The sequence below is a fragment of the Vigna radiata genome, chromosome 5 (genome assembly GCF_000741045.1).
Source record: "Vigna radiata var. radiata cultivar VC1973A chromosome 5, Vradiata_ver6, whole genome shotgun sequence".
Lineage (NCBI taxonomy): Eukaryota > Viridiplantae > Streptophyta > Magnoliopsida > Fabales > Fabaceae > Vigna > Vigna radiata.
Window position 1 is genome coordinate 5644888 of NC_028355.1, and position 15144 is coordinate 5660031.

At 31.7% G+C, this 15144-nt stretch overlaps 1 protein-coding gene across 1 annotated transcript; it reads right to left on the reverse strand.

Moving 5' to 3' along the window:
• Window positions 1–1007: 1007 nt before the first annotated feature.
• Window positions 1008–4577, reverse strand: LOC106760240 (spermidine synthase 1). Its single transcript, XM_014643705.2, has 9 exons — window positions 4382–4577; window positions 3619–3695; window positions 3395–3517; window positions 3013–3117; window positions 2444–2516; window positions 1894–1965; window positions 1604–1799; window positions 1376–1502; window positions 1008–1294 (listed from the first exon to the last, which is right to left on the reverse strand). Exons 1-9 carry the CDS (start codon window positions 4530–4532, stop codon window positions 1220–1222), a joined length of 999 nt encoding a protein of 332 aa, XP_014499191.1. The 5' UTR covers window positions 4533–4577; the 3' UTR covers window positions 1008–1219.
• Window positions 4578–15144: the final 10567 nt, after the last annotated feature.

Here is a 15144-nt window from a genome sequence, read left to right on the forward strand (position 1 = left end):
TCCTTTGAGCCGATTTTGGATATAGACGCACCAACCTCCCATGGGTTTAGGTTTAATTATAGGGACAGTGATAGATCATATTCCATCATTTGGTCACATCTTAACATTAAAAAACTACTCCAACAGAGAATCACCATCAATATCTTGTTTGTTAAACGCCATTATACATAATATCTCTCATGTTTTACTTTTTTTTTCTTTCGAAAACATGATATTAAAAAATTAAAAAATGGATTTTAAACCTAATTAAACTCATCACACATCTCAAGAAATAACCGATGAAATAGAAATATTTAAAAAATTAAAAATATTGAACTCAATTCTACAAAATCAATTTGAATAGTGAGATTTACATCCTATTTATATATTATAATTTGGTCTTATTTTTAATTCATGTGAAACTTTCAACCTATAACTCATATAACTCATTCAGCCGAGACTATTACTCCCAAAATATAATGATTTGTTTCAAGAACACGTAGGTAATGAAGAGACTAAAATGTTGCAAGGGATTTGAATTCTGAAATCCGTTTGTATGAAGAAGATATATTAGTTTCTGAGATAAATTTCAGTATCTCAGAATTAAGTTTTTAAATACTTTGGATTCGGAACAAATCTGAATGATCAGACAATTTGTTTTGATAATGTGAAAAAATAAATTTAGACAACAGCTCTCAAAACTGTCAAGTAATAATTTAGTTCATAAAATTGACATGGCAAGTTAATTTAATTTCTATAACTCAAAAAAAGTAAAAATATTTAGTGTCTGAATTTTATTACTATTAATAGATTAGTTCATATATATAAACAAAAGATTAAACCACTTGTAATGTAAATAATTGATTTATAATTGTAAAATTAAAGATTGAATTTAAATTTTCTTGATTATGCATGAGACAAAAGTTTGATTTCCAGTATCACCATTGTAAGCGCAAAAAGATTAAGAACTAGTAATTTAAACAATTTATTGATGTTTAGCTTAATGAAATATTGATTCTGTCTGAATAGTGGCAACGCATATGGAGTAGTTATTTTCTTAAGATAACACACTTGAACGTTGAAGTATAACAAAGTACGATTTCTTTTAAAAAATCTTGGCACAACAATAATGGCAGGAATTTTCAAATGTTGTCGGAAAGGGTATGAATGAGGCATGCAGTGTTGTCGGTATTAGTACACATGCTTGCAACTACGTGAACATGTCTCTGTCTTGTTCATACTACGGCCTTTTAGTAGCTTTGGCATTTGAGAACCTTTTGGCAAAAGATGGTAAGCAAAACGCAGCTGAATGAACCTGAAACGGATACACAACATCGAAAATTTAAACAAAAATAAAATGTCAATTTTAGATTGTTATACATATATATGTGCTTACTTCTGAGTTGTAAAACTTCAAGGGTTGGTTTGATATGCCATAATTTTCGGGATCGATGGGGTTGATTGGATTTCGGAAGTCGACATAAGGACCTTCGGTGGAGCACAGCAAGAAACCAATGACCCCACTGAAACAAAAGAAACCAAAGATTCAACATTTGGTGGACGCACTAACACAAGAAACCAAATTTCTTTTGAAATACAAGATATGATAATTAGTGATGCTTGCCTTGGATATGCAGGAACAGTTGTCCAAGCATAATCAGAGGAACCTTTTAAAGTTTGGTGACATTTGGTGAAGAGTTCTTCAATATCCAATGACTCAAACCAAATACTCTCTGCTTGGATGCACAGAACTCCTCCAGGTCGAAGAGCCATAGAAACCAGTTCAAAAAACTCACATTCAAATAGCTCATGATCAGGCCCTGGAATATATATAATATCACATTAATTACTATTAATTACTCACTTATCACTGTTCAGATTCATAATGCAAAACATAAAAGATATGAGACACACTTATTGGGTCGAAGGCATCCACTATTATGGCATCATAGGTTCCTCTTGCTACAGAATTCAAAAAGAGAGTTCCTGCTAGTTTCAATAGAACAACACATCAGAAGTCTTGTTCACTTGAGTGATTTGAGAGAGAGTAATTTAGAAAATTTGATAATAGATTTTTTTGTTGTTTATTTGAATAGATTTGGAGATAATTGAGAGTGAATTTGAAAGTAAATTTTGTTAATCTGTCATATAAATTAAATCTTACACTAATTCTCACAAATTTTATTTCTAAATCTATTCTTACTTATTTCCAAATCTATTCAAATAAACAAAAAAAAAATTATCTTCAAATCCTCTCAATTACTCTCTCCCAAATTCACTCAAGTGAACAGGATCTAAGAAAATACTAAACTTAGTAAGAAATAGACTTTAAACCTAATTTAACTTCATAAAACCAATTTATAAGATGAAATTTATATTCACTTAAATATTATAATTTGATCATATTAACCATATATTTAGTCAATGTAGAACTTCTAAAGCTATGTAGTTTGGATGTAAGTACCATCTATGATGTGAAGCTTCACTCGAGGGTCTTTGTACCCAACCGCCACGTCTGGGAAATATTCTTTATACACCTGAAATCATTGTTTAACCCTTTAGTTTTACTTAAACTTCTCCACTTCACCTTCTTTTGTTACATTTACTAATCTAATTAGAAGCTTTACATGATCTAAGTTTTATCTTATAATAAATATAATAAATATAATAATAATAATAATAATATAAGAAAAACTGAGTATAGGTTATTATGTTTTTGAAAATTATAATTTGATTATAGGCTGACGATTGTTTCTAATTATATATTCTAAATTAACTTTATTATGAAATATTTTATTTTTCTTGTTATGTTAATATTTATAAATGATTCTATGATCATCTCTGATAATATGAAAGACTAAATAAATCTTAAAATAAGTTGTGCTGTTAAATTAGAAAATAAATACAATTTTAATTCCTTTTCACAATACTTTAAATGGCTTTATCTATGCTCAATCTCCAATATAAGTATAATTATACAAAATCACTTGTGCATAAAATAAAAAGTTATCTCTGTGAAAAGATTATGCTTACATCAATGAGCATGGTGTCAATTTCACATATGTCGATTTGTTCAACAGACGAGTGACGGGAAATTTCCCTTAGGATGCCACCATCTCCACCACCTATAAGCAACACCTAAAATTCAGACCAGAGGCGAAAATATGTTAAGAGAATTTAACACAAAAATAGCTTGATATTCAAATGCTCACAGAATAGTGTCATAATTGGACCGTAAGATTATGGAAAAATTCTCTTTAACAATTTTTTTTGACAACTTTTTATGTAATAGTACGTGATTAATCTGTTTCAAATATACGAATTAATAAAATAGTACCACGTAATCTGTTACAAAAAATTTGTTAAAAAAGAAGTTATTAAACCTAAAACTAATTGTCTCGTATATAATAAAAACCTTTTTTGGGTTAGGGATAGAGCAAAGAGGAAGGTGAGTGATCATTTCTTGGTAAGCACATTCGTCCTTCTCTGTCAGTTGGAGTGCTCCATCAAGAACAAAAACCTTACCATAAGTTGATGACTGTAATGGAATTAACATTCAACAAGTCATGTCAACTACAGTATTATAAGATCAAGAACAAAGAGATATATTATGTTTTTGTTTTTTATTATTATCATCACCTGAAAAACTAGCATATCCTGGTATTTAGATTTCCCTTGGAAATAAATCTTTTCTACCTTGAAGAAGTGAGCTTGTCCTACAATACATGTACACGTCAATCAATTTCGTTACCTTTACATAAACATGTATAGATATTATATCTGTAGAAACATCATCATCAACAAGAACAAAAAAAAAAAACATCGATTATTAAATAAGGTTGTTAGAAAGCGTGACACATTTGATCCTTTTGGTTATCAGTTACATGAATATCAAGTAAGTGAGGTGGATTACCTCGGCAATAATCTATACTTAGAAAGTTTCTTATTCCATGCGAAAACGTATTAATTAGATTGTTCTTTAAGGAAGATGTGTGGGGAAGCAAGGCATTAAAATATGAACAGTTGATTATTTAACCTGATATATGCATATGCATTATTATACACAACATATATAATGACAAAAATATTATTACCCTTGCACTTCAAGCATGATCAGAAGCCAATGAAAATGTATTATGGAGGCTGGGCATGCAAACATTTTATGACTAATGAATAAATATTTTTTTTTTCTTTTATAATTTCCTCAATAATTAATTGAAGGACATCAACAAATGCATCAATTTTATTTGTTTTAAAAAAACTACTGCAAAAATTTATCTAACATAATCCCATAATTCTCCGACATACAACACAAATAAGACTTGACTCTATCTAACATAAGCAATTAAAATCATCTTGAATCTAAAACCTTACCATATGTATATATATAATCAAAACCAACCTGGCCATAGTGGAGAATATTCTGAAAACCATCCTGGAATTTGTGGATGTAGACGAATTTCAGGTTTTCCAGCGTCTCCTTCGTGTGTGGAAGTTGGAGTTGAGAAAGCAGTTTTGCCATTGGTGATCATAGCTGAAGGACGATTTTCCATCTTCAAGGATGATTAATGTTGGATACTGGCTTTCAAAATAATTTTCAAATTCTGAAGTCTAAATCACTGTGAGAAACCAAACGTGAGAAAAACTGTTAGAAAAACGGGAAGATATTCGGAGATCTAAGTGTGGGTAATGAAAGTTAAAGCATTATTTTGATTATGTTTGCATATACATAGATATATACAGTTTTTTGAAATGATGCAAGAAGGCAAGACAAAAGGATAAAGATTTGAAAGGAAATTTAGGATTCAACGTATGAAAGAAGAAGAAAACTAATGATTGAATAACAGCTTTAATGACTAAAAAATTAAACATGTCGATAAAAATCACTTGGCGCTGCTTGGTTGTTAGAAGTTTTGATAATATAGGCCATAGCTACATGTCTTGCACGATGAAGAATATTATAGATGTTATTTTTGGCAGAAATGACATTCACACTCCACTAGTAATAATTGTGTTAAAACAAGGGTTATACGTCTTTTTTTCTTTCGAATATTTAATACTGTTGTAAAATCAATCCAAATTTCCAATTATTAATATAACTAAGTGGAAAGTTTCAAGTTGAATGCATTTAAGAGAGTTTACTATATGTTTTGAACTTTACTAGACTCGACCACTGTGACAGAAAAATTAGCATCAGTTAAATACACTCAGCTGAAATTCTATTTACATTCACAAGACTAAAACTAATATAAATTAATTTTGTATTTACTTGTGAAACACAAAAAAGTGCCACTATAATTATATTTTATATTAAATCATTATTATATAAAAAAGCATGCATTAAAAAGAATGTAATATAAGAGGTTTTTTTTTTTAAGGTTTCAAAAACCTTCACTAATTTTCAAAACTTTTGGTAAAAAACAATAGTTAAGTTTTGATTATTATTTTTAAATAATTTTCCTTATTTTATATATTTTTCCGACGGTTATTTTTAGCAAACTGAGAGTAAGTGTTGAAATATTTCCTGCAATCCCTAATTTTTCTCTTCGCCACCCTTCTATTACTGTTTTGCAGTTTTCTTTTACACTTCTTCACTTCACAAGCCCTTCATTACTGAGGGTGCAATGTTTGCGCCGTCATTCGTCATTGGTCCCTCATCGTTAAGTTCTCTTCTCTTAAAATCCCTAATTTTGTCGCCAAAACCTCGTCTCAAATTCCTTTTTCATCCTCCTATTCTCTTCTGAAAACCCTAGAAATTAGGAAACCTCATTCCACTTACCTTTAGGGTTTTTAATATCACGTAAATTGTTGTGGTTAATTGCAAAGAGGTGATTGTTCTGTGTTGTGTCTTTTTTTGAGATATTTTTGCCCACTTTATTTGCGCTCTTAATTTACTGCAGATTTTCATATTTTTTGGTTTCCATTGCATGGTGATGTGCATATAAGTTAACTTGTAGTATTTTCATCTAATTTCCAAGTTATTAGGAAACGTGAGGGCCATTAAGGAATCTCGTGCTCAAAAGAGGAAGGTGATGATGTTTCTCAAAGGAGGTGAATTGGTTTCTTATGTTCTTTTTAATAATTTTCTCACAAAAATATAAATTCCTTAAAAACAATTTAAACAAATTTAAAGAGTAAGGGAGAGAGAAAATTGTACAGGTAATTTTTATACTAACTCTGATCACAAAGATCTTACGTCCAGTACTTAATCTCAACCGAAAATTAACGTTTCACTAGTATAAACTAACAAACTGTTACAATCACAAAGAAAATAAAATAGTTTAATGTTAGAACACTTCTCTTCTTACCCCAAGAGATGAAACTCACTTCCCCGTAACCTACAAGGAATGAATACCTCCTCCGGATGCTTCACGAAGGATGACCACCTCCTTTGAATCTTCACAAAGGATGACAAACTTTCAACTCAACAACAACAACAACACTCAATCACACTCTTTGTAAAAGTTCTCGCTTTATGCCAACACACAAAGATCTTAAAGCCACAACATAAGGGTTTCGCAAACCCTAGAACACTTATCATTGCACACTGCATATAAGAATTTCGAAAATACACTTTACTTGTATGTTTCATATATTAGAATGAGAGTCTTAATCCAATTTATAGAGATCTCACTCAAAGATACCTCCAAAAATCTGTTGTAAGTTTTTTAACGTGTAATAATCTATTATCCTAATATAGTAATTTATTATGCATCATTAAATGCATAATGGTCAAAAACTTGTTTGAAAATTTTCATAATTGCTCGTGATAATCGAATATGGTAAGTCATAATCGATTATTGATAATAAATTATCATAAGTGGTAATCGATTATCTTGAGTATAAAATGAGATTTTCTAATTCAAAACGATTTTTAAGACACCCTAAAGCAAACAATACACATAATCAAGTATAAACCACATCCTATACATCAATCCTAACAAACGATCGATTACATGAGGTAGTGGACCGGTCATCACGTTGGGCCAAAATTGGGCCAACTTTTATTTTTATTGGGCTCATAGTCCACAAATTTAAAAGGTATCTTAGTAAAGATATTGAGAATCAAATAATATAATGGGTAACTTATTGAGAATCAAATAATATCATTAAAGATATATATAAAGTTGTTTATGAGTAACCAAGTAAGTTTGTTTATATTTTATTCTATTTATATTTTATTGGGCTTATGATAGTTCAAGGTTCATGAGACAAATTATAAATAGAGAGCCAAAGACACAAGCCAGGTACGTTCTAATCACGCTTCTCACACTCCAATCACACAAAAATTTTGCTATCAATTCTCTCACACTGAGAATCATTCTAATAAGAACTGAGGTTCTTCCATTCTACAAGCCTAACTTAAGCGTCAGAGTGCCTTTGCAGGTACCTCCCCCCTCGATCAGAACTCGGAGAGCGAACGGCCGAAGTACACAAGGAGTGAGCAATCTGGTCAGTCCAGGTTCCAGAAAGCAGGAAGGCCACATCATCCAGGTTAGCGTCTCGGTCCCTAAAATTTACACCGAAACAATATATATATATATATATATATATATATATATATATATATACTCTCCCTAAATTAAAGAACTCCTTCTTAATATAAGCCATAAAAGTTAAAGCAAAACAGATAAATAATAGTTAACATAATTTTTATTAAAGGGAAGGAGACATAATTCAAAACATAGTAAATACAATAATTTAGAAATCATAAGAAATAAATAAAATAAGTGTAAAGAAATGTTCCTCCTTATCGAGTAACTTAAATAAAATTAAACTGCTACCAAAATTTTACCGCTTGATAATGACATATTTTACCATGATTTCAGTGATGAATCAAGAGAAAATGTCAACCCTTTCTTAACTTTTTATCTTGTAAATCCTAGTTTTCTTTTAGTTTGTTAAGTGGTTGCACCCCAAGTTTTAATGAGACATTTTGTTCACTAATCCTTGCTTTCATGTGCTTAATGGATTTGGAAGAAGTCTATGCATCAAATGAAGGCATTGGAAACCAAGAAAAGCAAGAAGAGCAACAAAAATGAAGAACAAGAAATCTGCTGAAATCAGGCTCGAGCCCCCCTGGCCTAAGAGGGCTAGAGCGCCAGTGCACCATTTCCTGAGTCTGACTGTCGTGCGCCTAAGTCCCCCATTTTTGGGGGGCTTGAGCGCCAACTTTGCTGACATGGAAGATTTGTCCTATTTCAGTTCGTTGCACGAAGAGCTTTGGATCTTTTGCTACCCAAACACGTTTTCTCTCTATGGGAGCTCTTGGAGGCGAGCTAGGAGCTGTGGGAACAATCCTTCTTCATCCTTGAGTTCTCTTCTTTCTTCCATTTCCACCATTGTTGTAAGCTTGAGCTCTCCATTCATGGAGAGCTAGTTTCATTATTGTTGGGGGATTGTTGTAGCCACTAAACTCTTATGTAAATCACTTTGTTTTGAATGAATATATGCATCTTTCATTGATTGTTAGTGTTTAACTCCTTCTCTTAATGCTTGTTGTGAAGTAGCTACCCATGACTTGATTTTAGGGTTTGCTTAATATTGGGAAATGTTGAGTAAATCCGGACTTAGGTTAAACACCTAAAGGAAATAGTGTCTAGGGATAGAGCTAGGACCTTTGGTTGTCTTAAAATCTCATTTCTTAATGCGGGTGAACTTGTTAGGTTGCCAAGGGATTGAGATTTAATAAGTGAATCTAGGCTCTTTCTACCAAGGGATTGGGGTTTGAGTAAATTAGTAGGTTGACATTGACATATTAATGAAGAGAAAGTGATTTTATTTACATAAGAGTGAAGTCGGTGAAAGCATACCCCCAACAATACCATTCCATTTCATTTCTAATCTTACCATTTCCAAGTGTTTGAGTGCTTAAGATCACTTTTATCATTGATGCTTTATAGTTACTTTAATTACACAAAAACTCATATAAAAAGGGAATCATTCTTTAGCCTAAAGTTAGTTAATTATACAATCGTAAAGTGCTAACCGAGTCTCTTGGGAAACGATACCCGGTCTTACCGGTTTTACTACTTGAACGATTTGGTACGTTTGCCAAAGAGTCAACACCGCTTAAGGAAGAAAGAGAAAAAAATTATCAATTTTTTCTTTTCATTTTAAAACTCCCCCTTAATTTGACAAACCATACCTTACCAAATTTTGATGCACACCCAAAAACTTCTTCCTTAATTTTAAAATAACCTGCAAAATAGAAAAATAATATTTTGGTACCCGAAAATACTTATTTGGGTCCTTTAAGCTTAAAAACATGTTATTTTATTATTAGAATCCATGAATATATTCTGTTTTGGACACCATAATGTTTTATTATACATGTATTTGATGTATGACCATTTTTCATGTTGTAGAAACACGTAACAGTATCTGGGTTCCTATAAGTAGTTCTTTCCTTTATCTAACCTGTACGGGTTCTTATATGTTTATTTTTAATACTATTTTTATAATTATAATGATAATAATTTTGATTATATTTAGTGACTTGATTTTATTCTTATAATTATAATTATGATAATTATAATTATATTTGAAAACATTTTTAATTTTATTATTATAATTATATTTAGGAACTTTTTTAACAACATTTTTAGTGTTTGAATTATTTTTACTACTTTAAGCATGAGTTGTTTCTTGTAATTTATTCAAATCTAAGCAAGATGTATATTCATCATTACTATTCCTTTTTCAAATTTTCATTTTCTTCAAGCATATTTTCAAATTTTGATTTTAATTCTTTAAAACAAATTTTTAATTTCTTATGAACAAGATTTAGTTTTTATGATTATAGTAATAATTCTTTAAATGTATCAACCAATTCATCTTCATCAAAATCTATATCATCAGAACTATTATAATCGCTAGAGGTACTTATTTTGCTTCCAACTATATTGTCGTTCATTAAACATATATTTTCTTGCTCATTATTTGCAGATGAAGAATAGTTTTCACGAAGAAGGTGAAATTGTCCACCCTCTGTGTTTTATTTGTTTAACCTGAAAAATGTTATTATCTCGGTTCACAAGAAAATCGAGGCAATATGGGATATATAACCTTGATTTTCCCTATAAACAAGGCCTAAAGTTGCCCAAAAGAAATTTAAAAATAATTTAAAATAAAAATTTTGCAATTTTGTTCAACTTTTTTGCCTCGTTCCCTGCCAAACCGAGACATAAGACCCGTATTACCTCGATTAAGATAGAATTGGTGCTAAAATTTGAAAAAAGAATTATATTATGAATATTTCAAAATGAGTTAGAGCGGGGTCTGTGGCATTGATTCTAACCGAGACCAAAAGTCCTATACAGAAATAACATATCTCTACAGATCTGACTTTCAACTGACAAACTTTTCGGAAAATGGTCTATGGCCTCTTTTCTTCAGAACCAGTAAGAGCTATTGCTCCTTTTGATGTTGGTCCCTCTCAAATGCCTTCATCTTCCACCTTATCCATGGAAGAACATTTTGCAAATCTGTCTAAGCAACTAAAGGATACGAGTCTTGCTCAGCAAGCTCATTTTGAACAAATTTTTGAGTGGTAGCAAAATCATGAATATTATGTGGTTGACAAGTTTCATGACTTTGATGTTCATCTTGGGAACATTAAAAATCGCCTCAATCTTCAACCTCCAGAAAGACCACCCAGTCCAGAGTTTTAGAATTAGGATTCTAGGATAGTTTGTTTGGTTGATTGTTTCTTTTTGACTTAGTATGATGATTTTAAAATGTTCATGTATTCCTGTATAATGCAATTGTAATCTTTCTTTCATGAATAAAATGCCATCTTGTTTGAGTGCATACATTGTTTTAGTAAGGGAGAGATCATATTAAGGGAGAGCATTTTTATTAATCTTTTTGCTTATGATAAAAAAGGGGGAGAAGAATCAACTCTTGGTGCAGTTGCTTGCTGCTAACCTGTTTTTCATTGTCTCAAATAACCCAAAGTTGCTTTTAAACAAGTAATTTTTTATCATCATCAAAAGGGAGAGATTGTTACCAATGAGGAGCATTGGTACTTTGAAGATAAATGATTTTGATGATGCCGCAAGAGATAAACTCGAATAATCAAGTTATAATTGTTTTAAAAGCACTTTTGTAGTTTGCAAATGTATTAGGAAAGACTTTGAACATGTAAAATATAGAAATCTCGTATCTTTAGGATATTTACGCATATAATCGATTATCTGGTGTAATAATCGACTATCACAAGCATTCTTGGAAAACCATTGCTCTCGCAAATAATGATTATTGCTCCAAATAATTGATTATCCTGGTCCTGATAAGAACTACCCAAGTCGCGTAGATAATCGATTATTCCACAGGATAATCGATTATCACTTTTTTGAAAACCCTGTAACGGACTTGAATAATCGATTATTACTTACAATAATCGATTATCACTAACAGTTGTAATATGTCTTTTCAGTTTTAGACCAGTTGTCTATATATACACTTTGTCTAAACCCTTAGAGGGTCAACTTGAGCTTTTTGAGAATACGGCGTGATCCGAGGAAGTTCCAAAAAGCCAGTTCATTGCCTTGCCTAGTCTTGCGAATAGGAGAAGCCCACGCTTTGTGTATCAAAGGACGAAGCGGTTCTCTTCAAGTTGACAAAGATGTTCTCTTCCAGTTCGTTGGTCAAAGGAAGATTCTGACTTCACTGTTCCGGTTCGTTGGTCAAAGGAAGATTCTGACTTCACTGTTCCGGTTCGTTGGTCGAAGGAAAGTGTAGGTTGCTTGCTTAACAGTTCGTTTGTCAAAGGGAGCTCCCTTCCGGTTCATTCGTCGAAGGAAGATTTTATCATTATATTTACATTCACTTTATAGTAATCTGTTAAACCGATTTTAGTGAAAACGTTAATCACTCTTTATAGTGATTAACAACTGGACATAGAATCTTTTGATTCGAACCAATATAAAAATCCTGTGTGTGAATTTTTCTACTCCCTACACTCTTTATAATTTTCGCACATCAACTGTTCGATAAAATTTCTTTAAGAAAACTAATTTTCTAAAAACGGACCATCGTAACTTTATTTGTAACCGTAACATGCTTTCCGCTAATTTATTCTGCTGCACGACTCTACGATACCAGTTGTCTCACACCGACACTTATTTTATTTCCCCAATTGGGTCCCTAAAATTGAAATATTGAAGCAATTGGCTCCTTGTAGCAGGAGCACTATTTCTCGCGCAACACCTACACCACCAAAACCTGCAACAACCGCCGACGTGCAACCAAACTCTGGCCACCACCACGCCATCCTTCGCAATGTGAACTCGTCGTCGTCAACACTGTTCAATCTCAAAACACGCAACCATTGCAGCTTTTGCCATCATTCTTCTTCGCGCCATGAAACCTACACACAGTAAAGCCCAAAAATCATGAAACCCTTGAACGCTAATCACGAGCACCCTTGCAACACTACTTCATCTCCATCAACATAGAAACTTAAATCGCGTTCGAGCTCTCCAATTGCATTTGAATCGCAAACTCTAGTCGTGCAAAACCCAAAATCACTAACTCCTTGCACCGTCGTGAGACCACGCCGTGAGAGCTCCAACGCCTTTGCTTCTCCTTCCTCGAGCAATTGTGAGAACTAGCGCACCCTTCATCTCCAAAAGTCTCCTTCTTCACAAATCCACCAACTTGCAAACCTAGAGACATCACAAAACACAGAAACAGAAACCCATTGCGAGTTCATCTCTCTCGCGCAAACAAAAACATGAGAAAACCCCCAATCTCGAAGGAGAGGCCCTAAGTGACATTGGACTTCGGTCGAATCTCGAACTCTATGAATTTGTGATTTGTTGCGTCTTTAATCTCGAATCCACTTTGATTTTGACAAACCCTAATTTGGTGGTGCTTAATTTCATATTTCAAAAATGTTTTGGGTTTATGAACCCTAATTTCGTTATGAACCCTAAGCACCAATCAGTAGGGTTGAAGATGATGTGAAAGGTAAGGTTAAAGATGATGAACTCTAATTTAAGTTTCAATTCTCAGAAACTTTTTTTTTTAATTATATATTCCACGTAACCTACTATGAATGTGTCACGTCATTAAATTAATCCACTTCACATTGACATGTCACCTGAAAGTTAACTTCGTTAACCCAATTTAACAGCAAGGAACCAATTGCTTCAATTTTTTACTTTTAGAGATTCAATTGGGAAAAAAAATAAGAAAGGAACCTATTTGAAGAAATCCAACAGAAATAGAGACAGTTGAAGTGGTTTTACCTATTAAAAATATATATTTTACACATTTTTAAAATAAAATTATAAAAAAATGTATAAAATATAATATAAATAAAATAAAATATAAATTAAAATTTAGTTTTAATTAAATTTAATCTAATAAAATATAAATTAATTTTATTTTAAATTTAATTTAATAAAATAAAATATAATTTATTTTTATTTTTTTGCGAGAAACATATATCCGTGGATTAGATACTATAATATTTTCACACCTTTTATCTGCATAAATTTATGGGTACGAAAGTTTTTGTCATCTATAAACACCAGAGGCTCCAAAGTCAGAAACTCCGTCACGGTTCCTCTTCTTCTGGTGCCACTAAGGAGCATCAACCACCGGTGAGACCACCCTATCACAGCCAATCGCTGCCTGCAATCGGAGATACGTCAGAGACCCCGCTGCTCACCGGGACTGGAGCATCACCGCTCCAACTGCTCTAGGGTTTGAATTAACGTTGGCGGCACTTGCACATCATCGCCACCCCTTTTTACTCTATTCAAACCTTTTCTTCTTTCTCATACATTTTTATTTGTGATTATTAAGGAAGAGGAAGAAGATGAAACACTACTAATTGGACACTAGGTTACAATTCAATTAAACACCAGAATAGAAATCAGTACCTTTACCTCTCTTTCTGAAAAAAATGTTTTTGGTTATTCTGGAAAATGATGAACTGTGTGCATTGGATGATTCTGCTTGCGCGTGTAGTACTTTATTTTTCTCTTGCCCCTCCACTTATTGGTTGATGGATAGTGTTGTTTTTGTTTTATGGATGAAGATTATATGAAAAAATAATGTGATCAGTGTGCCACAGTGATAATGGTTGACGTTTCTGGGAAATAAAGGTGTTGAACATGACTTTGTTTGGTTGCTTTTATTACTATGTTAATACATCGGTCTACTTTTTAACGGTAATGATACATGAATATTTTCATTTCTACTATAAATTACATTTATAGATTTTTTTTTTCTGACATAGCACAGATTCTTTTTACATTTACCAATATAGCATGCTGTGCATTTTATTTACATGAATAGCATATTTCTTTGTTAAGTTAGAATTCGGTTTCTGGAAAACCGAATTCTGAATTATACATAATTTTTTTTTCATAATGTGAGAAACCGAATTCTAAATTTTTTTTTTAATCATATGTTAAAATTTTATATTTGAATATTATTTTTAAGATTTTTATTTTTTAAGCATTTATATAAAAGCACCTAAATGACATTCCTCCTCAATAATTCAATGGTATAATGTATTCATTGATGTACTAAACATCACCCATCACTCATTGAGAATGAATGTCATTTAGGTACTTTTATACAAATGCTTAAAAAATAAAAATTTTAAAAATAATATTCAAATATAAAATTTTGACATATGATTAATAAAAAAATAACAAAAAAAAAAACGAATTTTAGCCTAACATTACGAAAAAAAAATTATGTATAATTTAAAATTCGGTCTGAGAAACGGAATTCTAACCTAAAAAAAATGTATTATAAAATGCACAGTATGCTATTTGATAAATGAAAAAAATCTCTGGTATGTCAGAAAAAAAAATCTATATTTATATGATACCAATAACTGTATGTTAAAATAACTTATTTAATGAGAAAAAGAGACTTTTGTTTTATTTTGACGAGATTTAAAAAAATAAAAAACATAAAGATAAAGCATGTACATTACGTTGCTATATTTATCGCGTTTCTTTCTTTATTTAACGAGCCAGTTTCCCTCCGTCAGTTTTTTGGAATCTCTCTCTCTTTCTATCTTACTTGGTGATTTCCGAACAAAGTTACGTTTATGGTTTGCAATATCCGAGGTTGGTTGGTTGGTTGGTTGGTTGGTAGTTGCATGGTAACAAAAGAAGAGAGGAAAGAGCAACG

Coding starts and splice junctions, on each gene's coding strand:
- LOC106760240 (XM_014643705.2), bottom strand. CDS start 4,532: ATGGAAAATCGTCCTTCAGCTATGATCACCAATGGCAAAACTGCTTTC. Junction 3,118..3,394: donor CTATCCCTAACCCAAAAAAG/GTTTTTATTATA, acceptor TCTGAATTTTAG/GTGTTGCTTATAGGTGGTGG. Junction 1,800..1,893: donor GGATGCCTTCGACCCAATAA/GTGTGTCTCATA, acceptor TATATATTCCAG/GGCCTGATCATGAGCTATTT.